We start from the raw sequence: 26,095 nt of genomic DNA on the forward strand, positions 1-26,095 counted from the left end.
AGTCATGTCCATCTTCATGACACCATTTGGGGTTTTATTGGCACAGATACTAGAGTGGTTTGCCATTTTCTTCTCCAGTTTATTTCACAGATGAGGAATTGAACCAAACAGGATTAAGTGACTTGCTCAGGGTCACATAACTTCTAGGTATCTGAGACTGTATTTGAACTCAAGAAAATGAGTCTTTCTGACTCCAAATGCAGCACTCTATCCACTGTACCACCTATTCATACTATCTTTTTTAAATGGTGTAGCAGTAATAATAGTTAACATTCATATTATTCCAGAAAATATGCTAAGTACTTTACAATTATATTTAATTTTATCTTCCCAATAACTCATTGCCTTGAGGGCAGGGAATTGGATGGTGGTAAAAATATTTTCTTCTTCCCCTGAAAAATTATAAAATGAATAACAACTCTCTTTAGCTCTGAGCCCCCTTACTCTGACAAAATAACAGTTTTACCTCTCTCTCTCTCTCTCTCTCTCTCTCTCTCTCCCCTCCCTCATCCAAATGATCACATTTTGAAGATTCCATCTTTCTTCTCTTCCACTCCAGCAATTTTGAGGGGATGTTATTTGTGTGGATTTTTCAGTTCCATAAAAGCAAAGGGCAAAGAAGATATATAAGATGTCCTTACCATATATAAATACCAGAATTTTTATCTCCTGTGACCTTTATTCTTTCTTCTTCTTCCCCAATCCACTTCCTTGTTAGCCTGTGTCTTACTTCACTTCTAAGCATTTGACTACTACTACTACTATTACTGCAAAGAGCAAAGAAGCAGTTATCATGAGAGGATGATCATTTGAAAATCTGATCTCCACATGAATTGGCAAATAAGTGGAAATTTAGGGGATGGAGAATGGTTGAACAAGTTGTGGTATATGATTGTAATGGAATACTGCTGTGCTATAAAAAATAATAAGCAGGACCTAAAAAAATAATAAGCAGGATAATTTCAAAAAAACCTGGAAAAATTTACATGAACTGATACAAAAGAAGTAAGCAAAAGCTGGAGACATGTAGCCAATAACAGCATTATTGTACCACAAACAACTGAGAATGACTTAGCTATGATCCAAAGTAATCTCAAAGAAAAATCCACCTCCAGAGAGCTGATGTAGTCTGAATACTGTCTTCTCTCTCTCTCTCTCTCTCTCTCTCTCTCTCTCTCTCTCTCTCTTTCTTCTAATTTTCTTCCACAACATGACTAACATGGAAATATGCTTTACATGCTTGCAAGTGCAAGTTTTGCTTACTACCTCAAGAAGTAGGGAGTAAAAAGAGAGAGAGGGACAAAATTTGGAACTCAATTTTTAAAAAAGAATATTAAAAATTCTTTTTACATGTAATTGAGGAATAAAATACTATTAAAAAGATGCCCATAAGGAGTGGCTAGGTGGCGCAGTGAACAGACCAGCCCTGGAGTCAGGAGTACCTGAGTTCAAATCCAGACTTAGACATTTAATAATTACCTAGCTGTGTGGCATTGGGCAAGTCACCTAACCCCATTTGCCCTGCCCCCCAAAAAAAACTTAAAAAAAAAAGAGGATGCCCATAATCTTGCTCATGTACAGCAGGAAGACCTGGAAGCTTGGTGCACCAGGTTCAATTTTAAGAAACTGAAAGCTCAAAGGACTTGTAGAAATGATACATAAGGAGGTAATTACCTAATTACTGAACAAAAGGATATTTGTCTTACAAAATAAGCTTTATCAATAAGTTACTTTTAAATACAGAGTTCATCACTGTTAGTACTTTGTTTATAGATCAATAAGCACTTGACAGGGTCCTGAGCAGAAACATTTAAAGTAGAAGTGTTACTAGTCACTGACAACTAAAGATCAATAAGAAATGAAGACAAAGCATCCTACATTCCTAAGAATTGTTATGTTTTGTTTGTAACATTGACTCAGATTTTGTTTGTGGGCTAATTCTAATGGGTGTCTTTTAGTTGGCTCAATACCCTATTGATAAGGGATTGGAGAGCTTGGTTTTGAGTGAATATTGATCCGTAGGGATCTTCAACATTTTTTTTGAAGGTCCACATGTGAAAGGAGGTGCCCCAAATATCAAATCAATTTCCATCCATGTAAGAGCTGAGACACAGAGAGGTTACTTTTCCACCATGGGATAATAAATCATAAAGTTGAGAAAAGAATAGTCACCTTCAATACAGGGATAACTACTCCTTAGGTATTCTGGCATTGTGTGTGTGTGTGTGTGTGTGTGTGTGTGTGTGTGTGTGTGTGTGTGTGTGAGATCAATGGGAGGATGGAAAGATGGTAAATATTTTTAAAGCATTTTTAACTTTGCTTCAACTCTTCCAGGAATTCTAAACTTTTTTCAATATTGCATTTTGCTTTGAGGCTTTGCTTACAGATATTTTCAAGTCATTCTCCTGTCTTGAGCTTCCCTATACCATTATGGTGGGTTAGCTTATATTTCCAGCCTACTTCTTGATTTCGGACTTGATGTTCATATTAGGCTCTGTGTATTTCTAGAGGGAATGTCTGAACTGTGCTTTTGACCTCTTATATCCTTCTGGTCCTTTCACCGCACAGGTTGGACGCTTGTAAACTTGCAGTGCTTACAAAGACATACGATCCTGGCAAAGTCTGCTCACAGTCCTCCTGGTAGGAGTTCAAAGTTCCTGACCCAGGCTTGGTCTGGCAACTTGTTCCTAGTCAGGAGTTTCAGTTAAAAGCAGTTGGACTCATTCACTATTGATCTGCTAGAAGGCTCTGTCCATTCGAAGCAACTAGCTCGAGGCTCCCTTTTAGTCTGGGACTTCTGTCTTAATTATTCCACTGCAGGCTCTCATTGTAGGCTTTAGGTAGAAATGAGTGCCCGCTCCTGGGATTAATGTTACATGGTTACTATTTGCATACCAAACTTGTTCCTTATTCAGTATGTTGTTAAGATATCACTAGAGACAGTAATCATTCCTCTAGGATCTCTCCTCTCCATCCTGGGTCTATGATTCAGAAATGGGTAATGGGCAACATAGCCGCCAGATAGCACCCATTCCTACACTAGATAAGGGATCCCCTGGGATTGCTTCCTTTCCTGGTGCCCAGGCTCAACTCCCTTTCAGTCTTTGAGTCTGGGATATTCTGTCCATCAGGCTGCTAATCAGATCTAGCCTTCCTTTTCACTTTTACATTGGCAACCCTGCACATTCCAGGATCTCATCATCAATAGCAGCCTCCTCAAGATTAAATATCAACTCATCTCTTCTAAATTTCCATACTCTGAAACCCTTAGGAATCTCAGGCACACAGACATTGCTGGCAAATTTTGTAAATTTGGTATGTCCTTAACAATTTCCAATTTCATTCATCAGCTATGAGGGACAGAGTGATGGAGATAATATTGAGACATTCCCAATCTGAGTCTTCTGACTGAAATCTCTCCCTTGGTCTTTAGAGGGTGGCCAAAGTAAAGAGATTTATAGAAATATAGTATACAGTACAATACTCTTACACAGCCATATGACATAGTGGAAGAAGATAAGATTCAGATTAAAAGATGTTTCTGTTTTAAGAATTTTATTTGCTTTACAATATATATGGTAATGAGATCATCATTGTTTTAAAATTTAAATTACAAAGGTCACAAATTCTATGAAACAAGATGTTTTCTAATTCACTTGGCTCAGAGTTATCTACCAAAATGATTAAGCTATTTTTCTAGCCTTTATCACTAACAGGTAATTCTGCTTCCCCTGTGGCTTTTTATTAGATGATAGAGTTGGACAGAAAACCTGTGTTTACTACTCAATTTTAAAATTCAGTGCTTAAGTTTTAAATGCTGGGGGGGATGTAATTCATCTATAAAATGCTAATGATAGATAGGGTTAATAAAAGGTATTTCATTGAGATGGTATCTATGATACTTCCATTAGCTGCTTAAGAAATTAAGAGTAATAAGGCTAACACGAAAACCTAAAGAATTAAACCATAAGTCTGCAGAAAAGCAAAATAGACTTCTAAGGGAAGGCAATTGTTATATATCAAAAATATTAGGTATGAACTCCTAATTCTAGCTCTACAATAACTCTATTAGTAACTATGCAGAGCACAGTGGATTCTTCTTCCATTTTCTTGGCCTCCTTTTCCTTATCTAGAAAATGGGGGTTTTGGACAAGATCTCTGAAATCCCTTCCAGTATTTACATTCTATGACATTGTTAATGCTGTTGTTTAGTCAAATCTGACTCTTGGTGACTCCATAGGCCATAGTGGAGCAATACTGTCCCTAGCATTTTCTTGGCAAAGATACTGGAATGGTTTGTCATTTCTTTATTCTGGGAATTGAGGCAAATAGAGATAAATGATTTGCCCAGGGTCACATAACTAGTGAATATCTCAGGCTGGATTTGAACTCAGGTCTTCCTAACTCCAGGCTCAGCTCTCTCTCCATTGAATCACTTAGCTAACATTTACAGTTCTGTTAACTTCACAAAATGCTTTCCAAATATTATCTAATTTTAACATCCAACAACTCAGAGATAGAAGTACTATTATTATTATTATTATTATTATTCCCAAATCATTGTTCAATCATTTCAATCATGTCCAACTCTTTATGACCCCTAGTCTAATATCTTGGTAAAGGTACTACAGTGGTTTGCTAGTCCTTCTCCATTCATACAGATGAGAAAACTGAAGGAAAGTTAAGTGAGGCTTGCCCAAACCTCATAGCTTGTAAATGCCTATCTGTCAGATCTATGGAGAAGGGAAGAATTTTTGACCAAATAAGAGAAAGAATAGCATGAGATACAAAAAATGGACAATTTTGATTATATTAAAAAGATTTTACATCAATATAACCAATGCAACCAAGATTAAAGGAAAACAGAAAACTGGGGGAAAATTTACAGCAATTGTCTCTGTTAAAGGCCTAATTTTTCATATGTATAAAGAATTGAGTCAAATTTATAAGAATGCAAGTCATTTTCCCAGTTGACAAATGGTCAAAGGATATGAAAAGGCAGTTTTCAGATGATGAAATCAAAGTTGTCTATAGTTATATGGGAAAAAAAATTGTTCTAAATCATTGTTGATTTAAAAAAATACAAATTAAAAAAAAACCCTGAGATGCTACCTCTTACATAGCAGATTGGCTAAAAATGACCAAAAAGGAAAATGATAAATGTTGAAGAAGATGAGGGGAAAATTGGCACATTAATGAACTGTCAATGGAGTGCTGAACTGATCCAACAGTTCTGGAAAGCAATTTGAAACTATACACAAAGGGTAATCAAACTGTGTATACCCTTTGAACTAGCAATAACACTACTAGGTCTGTATTTCAAAAAGATCATAAGGGGTGGCTAGGTGGCGCAGTGAAAAGAGCACCTGCCCTGCAGTCAGGAGTACCTGAGTTCAAATCTGGCCTCAGACACTTAATAATTACCTAGCTGTGTGGCCTTGAGCAAGCCACTTAACCCCATTGCCTTGCAAAAAAAAGAAAGAAAGAAAAAACCTAAAAAAAAGATAAGAGAAAGAAAAGGACCTATATGTGTATGTACAGAAAATTTTATAGCAACTTTTTTTGAGGGTGGCAAAGAATTGGAAATTAAGATGATGTCCATCAATTGGGGAATTGTTAATCAAGTTGTGATATATGAATTTAAGGAATACTAATGTAAATATGAAATGATGAGCAATATGGTTTCAGAAAAAACCAGGAAAGAATTAAATGAAGTGATGCAAAGTAAACTAAGAAGCAGGAGAACATTGTATATAGTAGCAGCAATATTGTGTAATGATCAACTATGATAGACTTAGTTCTTCTCAGCAATACAATGATCCAAGACAATTTCAAAAGCTTATGATGGAAAATGCTATCTCAAGAGAAAGAACTGATGGAATCCAAATGCAGATCAAACTATACTATTTCTGCTTTTTTTTTTTATGGCTTTTTTTCCCTTTTGGTTTATTTCTTCTTTCACAACATGACTAATATGGAAATATGTTTTATATAATTGCACATATAAAGCCTATATCAAATTACTTACCATAATAGGGAGGGAAAAGGAAGGAAAGGATGAAAATTCAGAACTCAAAATTTTATTTAAAAAATGTTAAAAATTGTCTTTACATACAGTTGGAAAAAATAGTTTTAAAAGAATGCTAATATTCGATCATGAACAAATCATACAAATAATCAAAAATAAGTAAACTCATTTATCCAAGCAAAGCAGCAAAAAATTTTAAAGAAGTTATACAGAGGGCGGCTAGGTGGCATAGTGGATAAAGCACCAGCCTTGGAGTCAGGAGTACCTGGGTTCAAATCCGGTCTCAGACACTTAATAATTACCTAGCTGTGTGGCCTTGGGCAAGCCACTTAACCCCAATTTGCCTTGCAAAAACCTAAAAAAAAAAAGAAGTTATACAGATAAAAAATATAGCAAAGAATGTATACAATTGTGAAAGAGCTCATTACTAGGAGATTCGAATAGGATGAGATCTCTGCTCAAACTAAGAGAAAGAAAGAGCAATCTGACCCAAGGGAAAGTCCTATCTCTGATGTCTCTATAGAGGCCACATTTACATCAAGGGTATTCTTCTTTTTTGGTAAGGTAATGGGACTAAGTGACTTGTCCAAGGTCACACAGATCATTTTTAAGTCTGAGGCTGGATTAGAACTCAGGTCCTCCTCACTCCTGGGTTGGTGTACTATCCACTGAACTAGCTACCCTTAATCAAGGATATTCTAAATAACTGTCTTCCTCCACATATCTGCAATTTCCAAATCTTGCTTTCCCTCCCGAAGAGTATCTGAACCACACGTGTCTCTTTTCCCAAAAAACTATGGCATCTATCCAAATGCCTACACAGGAACAAAGCATTGCCTAAGCATTGTCTTCATTAATTAGGAGTCACATTTCTTTCTGAATATGCAACACATAAAATATCCCAAGGTGGTTAAAAGGCAGGGTTACAGTTCTTAATCATAAAAATTTGGGGACCAGAAATAGAAAAATACTAAAAATGTATAGGTATAAAGAAATGCTCTTAAAAAATCATCATTAGCTAAACAAGGTTGCCAGGCAACAAAATAAAGAATATTATACATTATATTTTTCTTGCTTCCTACTACCTCTTTGTTTCAGCTTCTCCTTTGACATGGAATCTTGCCTTTAAGGGAATTCTAAGCCTCCATGATGTTATGTTAATTAATATAAGTATCAATAAAAGTAATAATCACTTAATGAGGATGTTGTATAGCTGGATCATTCAACAAACTGTCAATTATTACTTTACAATCCCTTTTAACATATATATATATATATATATTACTTTACAATCCCTTTTAACATATATATATTACTTTACAATCCCTTTTAACATATATATATATTATATATATATATAGTATATATATATATATATATATACTATATATATATATATATATATATATATAGCTGGTACTACACAACTCTAAAAAATTGATAACTGGTCAATTCAGTTTTTTGACCTCTAAACCGAAGGGTCTTTTTTATCTTAATGATTCTGCAAAAAAAAGATATATTTTATGTAGATCCATAGTTGTATGAAAATTTGTATACCTGTGCCTACAGAACTCCAAAAAGATTTGTTTTTAAATATATGTAGATAGATAGATGAATAGATAATAAACATGATATGTCTGTATAATTAATAGTTGATCAATTCAGTCAGCCAAATGATAAATTTGGTAAAATATTAATAAAAACAGTTTTTTAAAACTAATTGACTAGTAGCTTGATTTAATTGACTATGTATTTGCTGAGGTGACCTGTCAATCCCCAGAGGGAATCATAAAGATAGCCAAAGTTGTCTACTCTTTGTTGGTACCAAAATTTCAACTTGACAAGCAAAAGATAATCATATTACAATTTCACCTCCCAAGTCACTATAAATGTCTCATTATGTCACCAGAAAATATTTGTTTTAATACCTTGTTCTTTTCATTATTCATTCCATAGTGCTTTTAAAAATTACTTTAGGGGTGGCTAGGTGTCATAGTGGATAAAGCACCGGCCTTGGAGTCAGGAGTACCTGGGTTCAAATCCGGTCTCAGATACTTAATAATTACCTAGCTGTGTGGCCTTGGGCAAGCCACTTAACCCCATTTACCTTGCAAAAACCTAAAAAAAAGCAAAAAAAATTACTTTATAAGTGATGATTTAATTCTCTACATGGAGGACCAAAAATGGGATATGCCTCAGATTATGCTAAAGAGATGAATAGTTTATTTCAAAATGTTATTGAAAAATTAGAAATCTTAATACTTGTGACACTATTATTAAAAGAACTCCCAAACTGAAGTGTGGGTTCTTTTTTTTCTAATTAAATCATTAAAAATATCTGACAGTGAAAATTATATTGATATAGCTGTATCATGTAGCAGAGATGCCTCTAGTCTGAAGGGTTGGGAGATAAGATAGGTCCTGGGAGACAAGTGTCAGAGTGATGGCTGGTAGTAATTATTTGGGAGACTATTGCACCCTTCAGCAATTAGAGGCCAGGCAAGGTCCCAGGATGGTGTTGGAATCAGGGAATAAGATCATCTCTCCTCCAGCTTAGTGGTCTGTTGGTGGGAGTAGTTTATTTGGAATTGAAAGACATAAATTCTAATTCTGCCTCAGACATTGTCTGTGGTTTCCCAGTGTCACTAAACTTCTCTCAATCTCCGTTGAGACATATGTGAAATGGGATAAAAGTAGAACTTACTTATAATGGTTATTATGAAGATCAAAGGAGTTAAAATATGCAAAGCACTTTTCAAACTTATACTATATAAATATGGTTATTGATTTTATTACTTTCACTTGATGATTCCATCTGAGATAAATTCCCATTTCTCCAAGTTCAAATTCCTAGATTCGGAGAGAGTGGATTTCAGAGGGTTCAAAGAAAGTATATATAAGCTATCACAGGCTAAAATTCTACAAGGGAAATAAGTCCAAGAGGGAGAGATTTAAAGATTTAGTTCCAAATTACTTAAAATGTAAAATGAGAGGTAGATGAGAAATTGTTAGTTTTACACCTTCTTCCTTTGGTATTTCTATTATTTTCTTGAAACTCTTCTGAGCCTTGGGTTAATTGGCTTGATATAGTGAAGAGATTATTAGAAATGGAAAGAGGAGCCAGTACTTTTCCCCAACCTCAAAAAGGACTCAATAAGAGATGCTGACAGAATGAAAGCAGAAATAGATTAATGGAATTTAGTTGCCTTAAATTAGCTTAGAGTAAAAGATTACTGATTGGGACAGATGAGTAGTAAACTAAATAAACTATGGTATCCTTTGTGCACTAAGCAGAGCAAGACAAATATATTTGTTTTACTTGATTGTCAAGGGCAGAATTAGGAGCAATCAATAGGTGGAATTTGTAGAGAGGTTGATTGAGTCAATATAAAGGAAAACTTCCTAGTAATTAGAACTCTCCAAACAGAATAGGATGACTTAGAAGACAGTGGGTCACTGGAGGTCTTTAATCAGAGGCTCAATGACTGCATGAGGCTTCGATGCTTTAGAGAAGATTCCTATTCTTGTACAGGTTGGATTTGGCCTCTGAGGTTTCTTCCAACTCAGATTCTGTGAATCTAAAAAATTGCTTAATCCTTCTGGACTCATTTCCTCATTTATAAAATTATTATAAAATAGGTGACTTTTTAAGAGTCTCTAAATCCTAAATGTAATTCTAAATGTTAATGTCTTTATGAATTTGAGATAATATACAATGACCCCTTGAGAGCATGGTAAGAGAAGCATCTTTTGAACTATATTTAGAGGCTTTGGGCAGATCTGTCTGAATCACCTGGATATCAATTATTCAAAGGTGACTGCAGAAGAAAACTACTGAGTTCTTGATTTGCTGAGCTTGTAGGGAAACACAAGATAGCAAAATTATGGGCACAGGCAGACTTTTCAGGCTCAGATTCATACCTCTAATAAAATAGTATAAAACCTGGAATGTAAATCACATTTCACTGAAGATTTAAAACAACTCTAGAATCAGGATTAGCAGGAACATAAAACTATATCTTACTATATCTAAAATGCAGTTAGAAAATGACTTCTTGAGCTATAAACTTGATGAGTTTATTCTTCTCATTAGAGCATATTAAATACATAGAGTTAGAGCTGGAAGAAACCTTATTGCCAGCCTACCTAATCCTACCTCTTAAGTTTACTAATGAAAAAATTGAAACAAAAAGGGGTTAAAAATCTGTCTAAGATAACTAAATGGCTTGAGGGATATTATACTGAGTCTGGAGTCAGGAAGATTCATACCAGCTATGTGACCCTGGGCAAGGCATTTAACCTCTAGTCTGCCCCAGTTTTCCCAACTATAAAATGGACATAATAATTAAAATCACACTTTCATTCCAAGATTATATTTGTAAAATACTTAGCACTATTCTAGCATATCATCATCATCATCCATATGTATTGACATAATAAATTATGCATATATTAGAGTGAATATACACATATATATTCACTCTGACAAAATAACTGTTGGCACAGAGGAGATGTGACTTGATCAGTTCCTAGAAAGCATATAATTTAGTTGGAGATAACACAATTAAACAATTCATTTAGTACAATGGAACAGTATAAATGCTTATTTGGGTTAGAATCTATTATAATAGCTTAATTAAAATTTTTGGATTCCTGAAATTTATAATTGTCTAGTAATTTACATTTTCCAAAGCACTCTTGAACCTCACAGTAAGTCAATGAGGAACTAGAAAGCATTGTTATGTCTTGTTTAAAGAGGAAAAAATTAAAGCCAAAGAAGAGGTGCTGGAATTAGAACAAAGGTCTCCTGCTTCCTTGTTTGGCTTCCCTTCATTCACCATACTGTCTCTCAGTGATTTCTGTAATCAGGAAATTTCATGTAGACTAGGTCAGTAAATATCTTCCAGTATTGCCCGGTATTACTCAATTGTAGATGAACAGCCCAAATTTCCCCCCTCAGAGCTTTTTTATTTTTCATTTAACAGGTTCAAATTCTACCTCAGAAACTTAATAGGTTTGTGAGCAATTCATGTAACCTCTTAGTTTCAGTTTGCTCATCTGTAAAATGAGACGGTTGAACTTGACCTTTAAGATCCCTTCTGGTTCCAAATCTGTGTTTTATGATCATATGTGGATAAGGAGACAGTGGCATGTAGTGGGAAAGAATTTGAACTCTGCTGAAATGCATTTATTTCATGGTTCTATTACTACATGTGCAACCTTGGAAAATAATCTGGGACTCAATTTCCTTTCCTGAAATTAGAAGGCACTCTGCTATCTTATAAGGTTCATTCTAGCTCTCAAAACTATGATGAGCTTAAAACCCAGTCATAGTAACAGATCACACATCAATAGTTCTTTAAAGTTTGCTATCTCATTTGAAATGTACAAAAACTAATTCAAATAGATGCTATGCTGGCATCCATTTTACAAAAAGAGGAAAGTTAAGGAAGTTAAATGACTTGCCCAGATTCTTAAGAGGAGTAAATTGAGGCAAGATTTGAGACCAAATGTATCTCCACTTCTAACACTTTATCCACTATGCCACGTTGCCTCTTACTAGCTCAATTAGATAAATGTGAACATACTTGTTCACAATTAAAGCCCAGGAGCAGCTTTTATCTTACTGAGGTAAACTGTGAGGGAGAGAGGGATCAAACCTCTTTATTATCAGCTTCTGAAGTCAGTCAGATTCCTTGTTTGCACCTATACTAATGAAGAGAGTAGCACTCAAATGACTCTGACTTTAGAATTAGTGCTTATTATTTCCTAAATTTAGTTGATTATCTATCATCTTCAGGTTCTCTTCTTTAGCATAGAGAACTAAAATTTCATCATGGATTGCTTTTGGCAACAGCCAGTGAATAGGGGGCTGCTACTGACTGCAAGTCTAATTTTACTTAGAAATAATTAAGATATAAATTATATTAAAGATGATAAACCCACAAAACTAAATGCTGCAATAGTTATTATCTATTCATATTTAGTTTACAGAATATGAAATGGGTATAAAATAAAATATAGTGCTTAGAGTGCTTTTAAATAATAACATAATTGAATCTTAATAAGCTCATTACTTTCCACATCAAAGATTAACAAGGATGTTGTTCATTTTCATCTTTATTAAATGTGTTTGTAAACATTATGTATGTATTTTTATTAACATCAATTTATTTGTAGCTTTATTTTTGTTTAGCTAATCCAGAAGTTTTAATGAAAGGACAGTCAGAATTTCCTAATTAAGGTATGAGGTTAGGCGGAGAGGTATGTCATATAGGGAAAGATTTCTGAATTTGGCATCAGGAAGACTCAGGTTCAAATCCTACTTTAGATACTTAACAATTCTGGAAAGAAATTTAATTTCTCTAAGTATCAATTCCTCAACTAAAAATAACAGTACCTATTTCATAGGCGTGTTGTCTGGGTCCAATGAAAAACTCTTTGTGAAACAGTTCGCAAATCTTATAGCATCAAATAAATGTCAGCTATTATTATTATTATTTTCTATCAGTAGCATAACCTGTAGCCCAGCAGGATACAGTTAATACCCTATCCTCTGAGGTTCCATAGATCAAAGATGCCTTCTCTAAAACTTAGTTTGCATTGTCTTAGAGCTACTTAGGCTTTCAGAGGAACCTCAGAATTCATCTCAAGTCTAGGTCTCTGCAAATGAGAGTAAAAGAGACCTCAGATCCCCCTAAAAGCTCAAAGACTAATAATGTAAGGTGTGTGTTGTTCATGTAGTTTATCTATGTCCATATAGTTCTGTCTAGATGTGGCTCACAAAGTGTCATTCTCATGTCCCTTACCCCCCCTTCTCCAAGGAAGTTTGACTTTTGAGGAGAGGAAACAAGAAATTGGCATCAGAAGCTGACCCCTCTGCTTTCCTCAAAGAAAAAGTACTGGGCTTACTTACCTTTCCCTCTAAATATTGTTAGTCTAATGGGAAATAATTTCTAAGTTCAAGGTAAGCTATTGATCATTAGCTCTCTTTTTTATAGGGGTTTTTTTTTTTGGTAAGGCAAACAGGGTTAAGTGGCTTGCCCAAGGCCATACAGCTAGGAAATCATTAAGTGTCTGAGGTCAAATTTGAAAGTATGCCTTCCTTCAGAGAAAAAAATTGGAAAATATGTCTCATCCCTCTCAAAAATGGAAGTCAAAAATGAGAATATCTCTATAGGAGAGTCTTAATTTCACCCCACAAAAAAGGGCCAAAACAAAAAAAAAATGCCCATAGAAATCCATAACTAATCAAGACAGTACCCTTTCAGCAATAAGAAATCTTAACTTTCTCCTAGCCTCTAGCACCACTTTGTAATTGAAACTTGCTGGGAAAAAGAGATACACTGGGATTGCCAAAGAGACTACATTTTCCACAATATTTTCCAAATAATTTCTATTAGTTGAAGGCCAAGTTTCATGTTTGTTCATCTACATTATGGCTCTGACATTTACTATACCTCCCATTCTATAACTAAGTTTCTTCCTCTTCTCTTCAGAAGGTTGAGATTAAAAACTTTTACTATTATACCACTGTCCCTTGTCACTTGGGTCCGTTCACTAGAGCTACCATCTCTGTCCCAAAAAATTTTACTGCTTTCTCCCCACATTTGTCATTACCTTCACTGAGAGGCATTTGAGAAGATATAAGCAAACTCCAACCAGGTACCCATGTTCATTCGTTAGAATGAGTGCAACTAAGGCGAAATTAGTCCTGAGTGCAACTTAAGCCAAATTAAAATGTAATTCCTATAGGATTTTAATGTTTTTGTATTAATATAAAATAAACATGTAGGGGGTTTTCTAAGTCAATATATGGACTCCAGGATCCTTATACATGATTTTGTGGCCCCCATTTCCATTTGAGTTTAATACCACTGCTTTGGGCAACTAGGTAAGAGTACTAACCTGGAGTTAGGAAGACTTATCTTCCTGAATTCAAATCTGACCTTAGATACTTATTAACCTTGTGATGGGCAAGTCACTTAACCCTGTTTACCTCAGTTTTCTCATCTGTAAAATGAGAAAAGGAAAAGACAAACCACTCCAGTATCTTGGCCAAAATGTAAAGGGTGCAACAAAGAGTTGGACACAACTGAAAAACAATTGACCAACCACTGATCCAGATGATATCATCTATCTGTGGTCAGTTCTTTCTCTATATGATAATGTTGATCTGTCTGTCTGTTCCTTTGCCACTGTGTGTGTCTCTACCTGGTCCAAAGAAATCATCCCAAAGACCAGGTTTCAATCATCTTGATAAGATTCAAATGAGTCAAATATTATTTCATCCAAGGGTACCCTACTACCCCATCAAGGTGATTTGATCAAAGTTCCAAATGAGGATATTTTAGCTCTCAAGGACACATAATTAAAGTCTCAAAGGCTTTATACTGTGACTCTCTTGTCACTCTCTACACTAGAAAATGGTATTTTAATTTTCTCCTTTTATGTATATTGCTAAAGAAGTAGGGCAAGGAAACTTTACATTAAGAGTCACTTTTGGCCCTCAGTTTGATTTCACAGACTTCATGGAGTAATATTTTCTTAATTAGTATAGCCGAAGCACCAAAGGGGGAATAGCATGTCTCTTCCATTGAGTAGACCTTATCAAGATTTAACATTAATTCAGAGATAACACACTAAAGACCACATCTAAGCAAAAGATAATGGGACCTCTGACTCATTCTTTGAAATTGAAATCACTTTTCCTTTTCCTCTCTTTCCTTTTGTCTTTCTATTTCTCTCTGTACATTTGTCTTTCCTCATTGATCTACCTCCCATCTCTCCTCTTTTTTATCCCTCTATATTTCTTCTTTCTTTTTGTCTTTATATCTTTAACTGACCATAGTTTGGAACTGATTTATAATTTTTATAATGCACTAAATCAATTTACATTTTTATTAATATCTTTTTGCTTTAATATCACTTTAATTTTCTTCTAACAAATTATCCCTTGTCACAAAAAAGAGAGAAATGGCAGCTCAACAAAAGCACCCCCAAATTAGTCAAATCTTCCACCATATGCAATATTTAATACCTCTAATCCCTAATTTCTGCACAAAAAATCTGGTCTCAACTCTGTTCTGAATAATATATCTGAATGTTTTTGACATTGTCCTTATCAAATCAAGTTTTATGTCTTTCTTGAAAAACAAATAAGATGAATGTTCTATATTCTAAAGAGGGAAAATACTAAATTATGTTGTTTTCTATATAGGGAGCTCAATTGTTGGTTTTTGTTTATTTGTATGTTTTTTATTAATTTTATTCCTGTAGGTCAATATCCTCTGACAGAAATAAAAATATGTCTACCCCTCCTATACAAAAAAATGTCAGTGACTCCCTTAGACTTCTTTATTTTAGTTAGTGGTTATGGAATGGAATAGTTATGATGACTGCTAGTCTTAATATCTACAATATAGGAAATAAATGAGTCAAAAATATATTAACAAAAGCTTAATTGTTGATGGAGTTGTGAACTGATTCAACCAAACTGATTATATCCTTTTTTAAAATAGATATTTTATTTTTCCAAATACATGTTATGAAAGTGTTTACAACATTCATCCATATACATATGTATATTTTTAAGTTACAAAATTTCCTTCCACCCTCCCTTCCCACCCCCCTCCTTTCAGTAGTCAATCAGGTTAACATTGTACATACACATTTTTGATAAAGATGTTTACAGATTAGTCATTTTTGGTATGAGTAATTAGGATTGAGAGAAACAGATATATAAGAAATATTTTTTATAAAGTATTCATCAGATTCTGAAGGGTTTGTTTATTTTTTAGTTTTTGGTCTTGTTTTATTTTTTCTTCCTTCCTCCAAATAGGGATAGCATTGCCCCATAGTCGGTCTAATACAGTTGTCCTAGCTCTCTGGACTTCTAAGAGGAGTTGCTTCCATCAAGGTTGATCATCTCATAATAATGTTGTAATTGTGTACATTGTTCTCTTGGTTCTGCTCTCTTCACTCAGCATCAGATCCTGTAACCTATTCCATGCCTCTTTAGAGTCCAACAATTTATGGTTTTATAGAAAAATAAATATTCCATAGTATTCATAACTTGTTTGACCATTCCCCAATTGATGGGCATCCCCTCAATTTCTAGTTCTTTGCCAATACAAAAAAAGAGCTGTTATGTTGAAACATGTGGGACTTTCCCCATTTTTTATGATTTCTTCTGGATACAGGCCTAGCATTGGAATTGCTGAGTCAAAGAAAATGCTCTTTGGGCATGGGTGATCATACCCTTTGACCCAGCAATACATTACTAAGCCTATATGTAAAAATAAATGATTAAAAAATGAGAAAATCCCACATGATCAAAAATATTTCTAGCAGCTCTTTATGCAATGGTAAAAAAAAATTAGAAATTGAGGGGATGTCCAACAATTGGAAAATGGCCAAGCAAGTTATTGTATGAATTCTATGGAGTACTATTGTTCTATAAGAAGCCACGAGAGAAGCAAGGAAAGAATTACATGAACTGATGCTAACAGAAGGGAAATGAACCAAGAAACACTGTACACATTAACAACAACATTATGAATTGTTCAAAGTATGATGGATGCAGCTCCTCTCAGGAACTCAGAGATCTGGGATAACCCTGGGAGACCTGTTATGGGCAATGCCATCCACATCCAGAGGGGAAAAAACAAAAACAAAAAAACAAAACCACAGATTCTGAATTTAAACTATGTTCACCTTTCTAAAAGTTTTCATGTTTTTCTTTCCTATCTCATGGTTTTCTTCCTTTTCTCTTATTCTTAATTCCCTCTTGCACAAAATGACTAATATGTAAATGTGTTGAACACAATTGTACAGGTACAACTTTTAACAGACTATTTGTGATGGGGGAGGGGGGAGAGAAAGGGAGAGGGGGAGGGAAAGGGAGAGTGGTAGAAAATTGTTTAACTTAAATTTGCAAATGGATCAATGTTGAAAAACAACCATAGCATGTAATTGAAAAAACAAAATAAAATATAAATTAAAAAAGCTAAGATAATGAAATGAGGCCAAAAATAACCCATGTTTATTAAAAGTGATGGTTGGGAAGAAAACTAGAAGATAATTTCTCAAAGTCTTGGTTGTAACTATTTCCCAACACTCAGAGCTGCTCTAAAAAAGAGAAAAGGAATTGTAGGAAACAGAATCTGGGCACTCCTGTGAATGATGAACTACAAAATTATTCTTGAGGGTTAGGAATTGAAAACATACATATGAATGGGAAAGAAACTAAAAGATGAAAGGAAATTCCAGAGGGTCTACAAAAGGAATAGAAACTTGTGAAAGAGGAGATAGAAATGAGGGAGGTAAGCAAGCAACACCATTAAAGTCCACTTTATGCAAAGAGATTGGCATCAGGTGGGGGTAGTGCCTTCCCACAGGGTCTTGCATTCAATGGCACAAATGACCACTATAAGGAAAGTGTGATAATATGTAAGGTAACATAATTCTTCTTGTGCAATTTTAATTCCTCTTCAACGATTTTTGCACCCAATACTCAATATGTAAATTCATTTCTGATTGCTTCTAATTCCTATACAAGAGGTTTTAGACCAGATAGGGAATCTATAGAACCACGTTTGAGTTCTTGTTCTCTTAGTTCCTCATCTGTTAAAGCAAAATCACAGTCATATACTAACTACTCAGGGAGTAGTAGAGAATAGAGATATTGTAGCAGTGAGACAACAATATTTGTTGAGCATTGAGGAATCACTATTGGACTCACAGGAGCTGGATGACTCCAACAGTGCAATCTGAACCAGATTAATTCTGGGAGAATTTGACCTCTAGTAATATTCAATGATTTTAAATGCCCAACTTTAGTCCCCCACGGATGATCTTAATTATAGAAAATTAGATTATGGGTCATAGTCTAGGAGTTCCTCAAAAGGGAGAAACAAAAAAAGCATAATGAGATAGGTCCTTCATTCTTATACATATATAAAATAGCATAGATTAATAAAATAGGATTCAGGAAACGGTCAGACCTCAACTTATAACTACTGGTACAATCTAGGAGGATTATACTTAAATTTGATCATAACATGAAACACTTTGCTGGATTGCTGACTAAGTATTTTTCTTTTTGCATTTGCTCAGCAATATCTCCATTGAATATCCTCTGGCAAGCCAGGCCAGGAAATTAAGTTCCTCTTATTCTCATTTGTCAAGGATATTTCCAATGCAAAAGGTCCCCTACCACAAGCCCCAACTCATGTGGACCAAGATTCCCAGATTCAATCTCACAACATCATTTCCATGCCTTGATTTATCTGTCTGGTGTAGAGGAAGCCCAATCACTTAAGATCAGGAAGATACAAACACAAAAGAGGCAAAGATAATTGGAGACCTGAGTCAACCCCCGCCATCCCCATAAAGTTTGCCCCTCATTCTCAAAGAAGCCCATGACATCAGGGAGGTGATGCCATGACAAGCACTTGATCTGAGTTGGGGGTGGGTAGAGTGTGCTAAGTCACAAGCCTCACTTTTTCCTCCAGAGTCATATGGATCTAGTGGCCAGATAAAAATCAGGATGACTGGAGATGGCTCTGGATATGAGGCAGCCAGGGTTAAGTGACTTGTCCAGAGTCACACATATAGTGTCAGTTGTCTGATGTTTCAAACTCTGGTCCTCCTGACACTGTGGCCAGGGCTCTATTAACTGCACCATCTAGCAGCCGTCACCTGTAGAATATTGGGGAGGTGAATATCCAATCTTCACTGTAGTCCTGTGATGCCACTTAAAAAATCATAGCTGAGAAGGCAAATGGAAAGGAAAAGAGAAATAGAAGGGCCAGTAACCCACTTTGGAAAGCTCAGCAGTCATTCAAAGTACGAATTGTTTAGCCCTGATTCAGAATCAATCAATTCATCAATAAACATTATTAAGTGTCAGATTATATATACATATATATATATATATATATATATATATATATATATATATATACACACACACATATGTCGATAGATACACAGAGATAGATATAGTCTGGTACTGTGCTGAACAACAGGGGATACAAATAGAGGCAAAAGACAGTCAGTCCCTGCCTAAGAAAGAACTTACAATCTAATGGTGGGGGTAACAATATGCAAATAAATATATACAAAGTATGATATATACAGGATAAATAGGAAATAATTAACTGAGGGAAGGCACAAGAATTAAGAGGGATTGGGGAAGGCTTCCTGTGGAAGGTGGGATTTTAGTTGAGAATTAAAGGAAGCCAGGAAGGTCAGTAGTTGGGAGCAGAGCAGGGAGAGCATTTCAGGAATGGGGAAAAACCAGAAAAATGGCAGAAGCCAAGTGATAGACTGTCTTGTTTGTAGAACAGCCAGGAGGCCAGAATCACTGGATAGACTAATATAGGTCAGGGAATAAGGAATAAGAAGACTCAAAAGGTTGGGAGAACCTAGGTTAAGAAGGATTTTGAATACCAAACAGAACATTTTATATTTTATCTGAAGGAAATAAGAAACCACTGAAATTTAATGACAAATTTACAACAGGGTGACATGATTAGACTTGGGTTTTAAGTCAGATTCACCAGTAGTGTCTATTGCAGTAATCCAAGCAAGGTCAAAATACCTTCTGAATGACAAGTAATCAGGGAATGTCTACATCTGCTGTATGTTAATAGACATTTATTAAGCACCTACCACGTTCCAAACACTCTGTGAAATACTGAGAATGCAAAAAAAAAAATAAACTTCTCAAAGAGTTAATAGTCTTTATTACATCTGTAAAGTACTTTGTATTCTATAAATACAACTTTCGTTATTTTGATTCCCATAAGCTTTTTTTGTCTTTGATCTTTTTAAAAACAGTATTGATAGCTTTTATTTTTACATCACCTTCATTTCCAGGTATATCCTCTCCCCTCCTCACAGGGCCACCCTTGTAGCAAATAATGTAAGAGAAAGGGAGGAGAGGGAGAAACAGTTCAGCAAACAAACACAATCAGCCTAATTTGACGGAATATTCAATACTCCACACCCATAGTCCCCCACACTTGGAAAGAAGACAGATAGGTACATTCTTATGCATGAACTCCTAGGATTATATGCTTAGCAATGTAATCTCTGGGTCAAAGAGTTCTAACATTTAAGTAATGTTTTTAACATAATTCAAAATTGCTTTTCAGAATAACTAGGTTAATTCAGTGCAGCCAATAGTGTACAAGGAGAAGGAAAAAGGGAATAAACATCTAAAGAGAATTTATGTGCCAGCCACTATGCCAAACACTTTTTAACAAATATTATTCATTTGATGCTAGTGGGTCTACCTTTCCACATCTCAAGATGGAAGACTTCCATTTTGCCACCTTGCTGTCTCTGGAGTGAAACCCAGGTGCTTTTGATTAGCATTTTTCTTATTAATAGTGACTTGGAGCCATGTTTCATGATTTCCATGTATTCCTCCAGATAGAAAAGGAATGAATATAAAATAAGATTTTGTGTGTGGCATTACTACTTCATTATTAGCCTTCAAATACCTTGATATACTACCACTGGGTCAATTTTATAAGGCTTTTAAATAAAATGTGCAATGCTCTTTTAACACCCTGTTTTCTTGATTATAACAGCTTGATAGAAGTAGAACAAAATTTAGGGACAAAGAAAAAAAAAAGAATGGCATTTAATTTATAGATCAACCAACTGGAGAGGATAAATATGTGGATAAATTGCAATCATTCTCTATATTTAAAAGGTTATTATGTATTTTTATGGTAAATTCCTTCATTATAGTAAAATAAAGAAATAGGGTCCTTCTAGGTGGCACCTAATTGATTTACCTGATTCCATAGTAGTGTGATGTAGATGGAGCACTGGATTGGAAGTCAAGGGACTTGACTTCTAGTCCCAGCTCTGATAATTCCTAAATGACAAAAATAGCATTCATATAGTACTTTAAGGTTTGTACATACCTTATAAATATTACCTCATTTATTCTCATAAACCTATGAGGTAGGTTATCCCCACTTTATAGATGAGGAAACTGAGGCAAACTAAGACTAAGTGACTTTCCCAAGGCAAGTAAAAAATATCTAAGGCAGTATTTGAATTCAAACCTTTTGACTTCATCTCTAGAGCTTTGTTATCCCCCCATTCTAGATGTCCATCTCTAGAATGCTACAATGGAAATAATATTGAATCAACTCATAGGAGCTGACTGGTATGACTTTGGGCAACTCACTTCACCTCCATAAACTGTGATTTTCTAATCTATATATCTGTATAATCAAACCTCAGATGTAACTGATAAAGCAAGTTGAGTTGCCAATGTGCTGGGTTGGGGTAGACTCCCTTCATAGAAATGGGGCTTTCTGCTTCTTCTTCCCTCAGACAAAGCTTTCTTTTAAAATGTTAAATGCCCAAAGTGGCAGCTGCCAATGGTTTGAAAGAGAAAGTGGCTTACTCAAGCTTTGTCCATTTATAGTTCTTTTCAGTTCATATTAGCTCATATCTTTAACTCCTATTTAGTATTCCAGCTCTACTGTAGGCCCCTGGGCTATCCCAGACCCACCATGGCTGCTGTTCCCTGGCCATCTTCTTGTAGGGTCTTATGCTTTGTCTTCCATCCTGATGTTCCATGCCGTCTATCCTGCAACCCGGACTTCTGATTGGTCAGCATTCACCATAACAAGACCAATCCAAGCCCAACACCCTACTGTTCCCTGACTATCTTTATGACATACCCTACATACATAGTAACACCCCCCGCAACTCCATGAACCATTCCTGTGATTTCTCTGACCAAAATGTCCTTTCCAGGTCACTACATCTCACTATTTGTTTTCTTCCTTTAATAAAGTCCTTAAGGTAGGGTCTCTTTTGCTTTCTGTCTTTGTATGCTCAGTGCTTAGACCTATTAATGGCCAATCAGTGAGAGTAAGGGCGGTTTGAGTTTAAAGGCACATCAAGTAACTCCATTGTAACCCCACTAGGTTGTTTTTTTTTTTTGCAAGGCAAATGGAGTTAAGTGGCATGCCCAAGGCCACATGGCTAGGTAATTATTAAGTGTCTGAGGATGCATTTGAACTCAGGTTCTCCTGACTCCAGGGCCAGTGCTTTTATCCACCGCACCACCTAGCCACCCCCCACTAGGTTTTATTAAAGCCTGGTTTTCCAGAGCTATACATTTCTTTACAAATCATAAATGAAAACTACCTGAGACAAAAGAGTTAATTGTCCTAGTTTTTTTTTGAAAACAAAAAACAAAGGTAGAATAAGTAGAAGGAAAAAACTTAGTCCTCAAATCCAAAGCTATAATGCCAAGTATAAACAATCACAATTTATGTTCCTTTGGACACCTACATTTAAGGGTATGATCCCCCAAGTAGTCAGAAGGAAGAGGAGAAAATAGCAGCATTACCCTACTGGAATTAGCCAATTGTATCCTGGGGGGGGGGGGGGGTCAGCTACTATTACTCACAGATTGTTTAGTCCTTTGTTCTCAAAGAGGGGCAATGACATCAGGAGGAGGATATCTTGACTTGCAAGTGATTTGAATATAAGTGAGGCAGGATTGTGTAGTCATCAGCCTTGCTCTCTCTTCCAAAATCATCTGAGTCCAGTGGGAAGACTTGGATCAGGATGAATATTGATACATCTCCTGTCATCCCCCCACCCCCTCCAAGTTTAGGAAATTCTGGGAAGAAGATTGTGCAATCCCCAGACAGTTTTCTAAGGTCTTTTACTACTTTTAATCTTGTAATCTTCCCCAGGAGTCAGTTTTCTTATTGGTAAAATGAAAGAAATACACTAGATGACCTCTAAGGTCTCTTTCTGGTTCTAACATCCAATATATTATTCAGTATTTAAAGATCTTCTAGGAGAAATATATCAATACATAAGACAGATTTTAAAAGAAGTCTTTTAAGATTTGTATCAACAATGTCTCCTCCTAAAGCAAATACAGCTGCTTTGTTGCTACCAAAAAACCTCAACAATTCCCTACTTGCCCAATAAAGATGGGATTTATTGTGAGATCTAGGAAACATCATTTCTATTGATCTAGTTATATCCTCTAACTGAAAGTTCCGTCCATTATTTCAATAGTCCTGGAAAAAAAAGATGGCTTTCTTTAATTCTGTGGCAAAGGAGGGCAGAAGAGTGAAAGTCACTTTGGTTTGAAAGAAACTTACCCAGTAAGAAACAGAGAATCTCTAGCTGCTTCCTTCCTTTTAAAACCAAGTTCATGGTGAATGTAGCTCTCTACTTACTGTGTCCATTTCCTAACCATCTATTTCCTTTTTATCCAGTTCCACAATAATTTATACCCTAACCCTCTATTAAAATTGCTCAATGTTTGGCAATGACTTTACTTCCTTCTTGAAAAAAATCTGAAAAAATCAATTCTCATCATCTTCTATCTTTATACAAAATATTGTATATTCAAATATGAAACCCTGGGTTCAAGTCCCATTTCTGAGCTCTATCATCTGGGTGAATTTGGGCAAAACATATAGAACGTTCTCAGTCTCAGTATGGGGCAGCTAGGTGGCACAGTAGATAGCTGGGCTTGGAATCAAGAAATCCTGAGTTCAGATTCAGCCTTGAATACTTAGTAGTTGTATGACTGGATAAGTCACTTAACCCTGTATGCCTCAGTTTCCTCATCTATAAAATGAGCTGGAAGAGGAAATGGCCAACCAAGTCAGTATTCTTGCCAAGAAAAATTCAAATGGGGGCAAAAAGGGTCAGACAGGACTGAAACAACTAAAAAGCAATAGAGGCTGTTTCCTCATCTATGAAATGAAGAGGTTTGGCTACATGATTTCCAAAATACCTTCCAGCTCTAAGCCCTTTGATCCTAAGATAACTATTGCAAACAACACTCGACTTCTCCTTGTCATGACTTCCTTGCCTATTTTCAGTCCATACAAATTAGCATTTGGTTACTCTCATTTCACATGTACTACTTTTGTTTCTTTGCTTAGACTGTCAGCCCAAGATGGGCAGTGATTATTTTATTTCTTCAGAATTCTGCCCACGTTGACCAAAGTTTCACTGGACACCTAACAGGGACTCAATAGCAATTTTCATGTGCCTCCATATAATGACTGGTTAAATCAAAAGCTCAGAGACCACTATGCTTTGGTTCAAGATGCACAGCTACTAAAAGGAAATACAGTATTTTGTGTTCCTGAGGCAGCCAGCATGATATTGCCACTTTATAAGGATTCAGAGTTTGCAGTTTTCTTTCATTTTAAAGTTCTTTGGAACACTGCACCTGCTGCATCAATTTCCATGGGTATTCTGGAAATTTAATAAACATCAATATAGAGAAGGCAACTCAGCTATGGAAAAACATTTAACCAGCACAAAGAGAAAGTGATTTGAATATGTTTGGTAAGGTCAAGCAAGCTACCCCTCATTTGAACCAGCCCCTTGTTAACTGTACCTGGAGGGAACACAGTGTTTTAAAAAGCAAATTTCTTCCAGCTGTTTCTTTGACAATTTTGCAGATATGGGAGAGCAATTTTGAGTAGTACTGCTGCATAAAACAGGGCAATGTATAGCCAATGCTATGCTAAAAAAGAACTAAAAATATTCTATTAGGGCTTTGTTTTTCCCTGAAAGACTTTTATCTAATAGATAATATTGCACACACGCTGTTCTGTATAATATGACTGATTTGAACTACTGTAGGAGACGATTAAGAATAACCAAATGTTATAAAATGATTCCAAGGTGACTTTCTCGTTGCTGTTGTTGAATCTTGTCTGACTTTTCATGACCTAAATTAAGGGTTTTTTTGACAAAGATACCAGAGTGATTTTCTATTTCCTTCCCCAGTTCATTTTACAGATGAAAAATTGAGACAAATAGGGCTAAATGACTTGCCCAGGGTCACACAGCTAGTTAAGTGTTGACAAACTCCACAAGTTTGATTGGTATAGAATCAAATCAAACATGGTGCTACCTACTAGAGTTGGTCCTAATAAGGGATAGATGTTAGCCTCCAAAGTTTGGTCTCAAGAAAGAACAAACAGAATTAGATTTAACATATACATTTATTGAATTTCTCTAACCCTACAGACTACATAGGTGTGCATGGGGGCCAGTTGAAACCCAGACCCCAAAATGGAGTTTTGGAGAGGCATTTTTATACAATTCCACTATCAGAAGGCAGGATCTGAGGAAACTGCTTCTGATTTGTCCATCAAGAGAGTGGGAGTGGCCCTCAACTCAAGATGAAGGAATTTTCCCCTCCCAATTCAGGACCTTTGTGACTTATCAGTTATGCTAAGACCTTTATAAAACATGTAAACCTCTTCCCCTTCCTGTATGTCAGCACTATTCAGTGACTTGATACTGTAGGGAGATTTATATTCATTTTTTAGGTGGAGGTCAACAATAGCTAAAGTAAGATTTGAACTCAATCCAGGTTCTTTTTAAAGATATTACTTGGTTGTTTCATTTTGTTAAGGAATGTTGAAACCAATGATAGAGTTCTTATTCCTTCCCCCTAAATTATAAATTCCTTTTATGCTATGATCTCTACCCCATAACACCTCATACACAAACAGGGTGAAAAAGAACACTTGTTATTTTAGATGAGTGGTAATGAGATCAAATCTGTCAAACCTCCATCTGCTCACTGCCCACTAGAGCTACTGCTGATGCATGGTGCTAGGACCCAGATCATACTTTAACCCAGTTTTATACATCCAAAAGAGCTAAAGAGTCAAGTCTTAGTTAACTGACTTTTCTTTCACAGACATACACTCACTCTTCTCTATCAGAATAAATAGCTATCAGAATAGATATTCTCAGAATCCCCATGGCTCTCATCACATACACCAAATGCTCTCTATTTCTGTTTTTCTAACTCTATAGACTTTGTTTGTTTCTCTCCTCACTACCTTTGCAAGTCCTAGCAACAGTGGCCTCTACACTCTATGCTATGTATGATTTTTTTAGAGGCAAACTTAGTATTGATTCTATCTGACTACTTCTAATATACTGTAGTACTTGAAGAGGAAAGAGGGTGGAGACTGGACCTATGATTTCAGATTTGTGGGGATTTCCCTTGAGAAAAAT

General features: G+C 35.6%; 1 protein-coding gene across 6 annotated transcripts in view; it reads right to left on the reverse strand.

The window, feature by feature from the left end:
• The window catches only part of FBXO15 (F-box protein 15), a 149,202-nt gene extending 127,529 nt beyond the window's left edge, over positions 1-21,673 (reverse strand). For 3 of the 6 annotated variants that reach the window (XM_074200752.1, XM_074200754.1, XM_074200750.1), the window contains exon 1: positions 21,573-21,642. Coding sequence is in view for 2 of the 6 variants with exons in the window: in XM_074200748.1 (XP_074056849.1) it covers positions 20,842-20,851 (10 nt within the window). In the remaining 4 variants the exon portion in view is untranslated. The other 3 variants (XM_074200748.1, XM_074200749.1, XM_074200751.1) reach the window with 3 other exon arrangements.
• Between the last annotated feature and the right edge of the window lie 4,422 nt (positions 21,674-26,095).

Source organism: Macrotis lagotis, chromosome X (genome assembly GCF_037893015.1).
Source record: "Macrotis lagotis isolate mMagLag1 chromosome X, bilby.v1.9.chrom.fasta, whole genome shotgun sequence".
Classification (NCBI taxonomy): domain Eukaryota; kingdom Metazoa; phylum Chordata; class Mammalia; order Peramelemorphia; family Peramelidae; genus Macrotis; species Macrotis lagotis.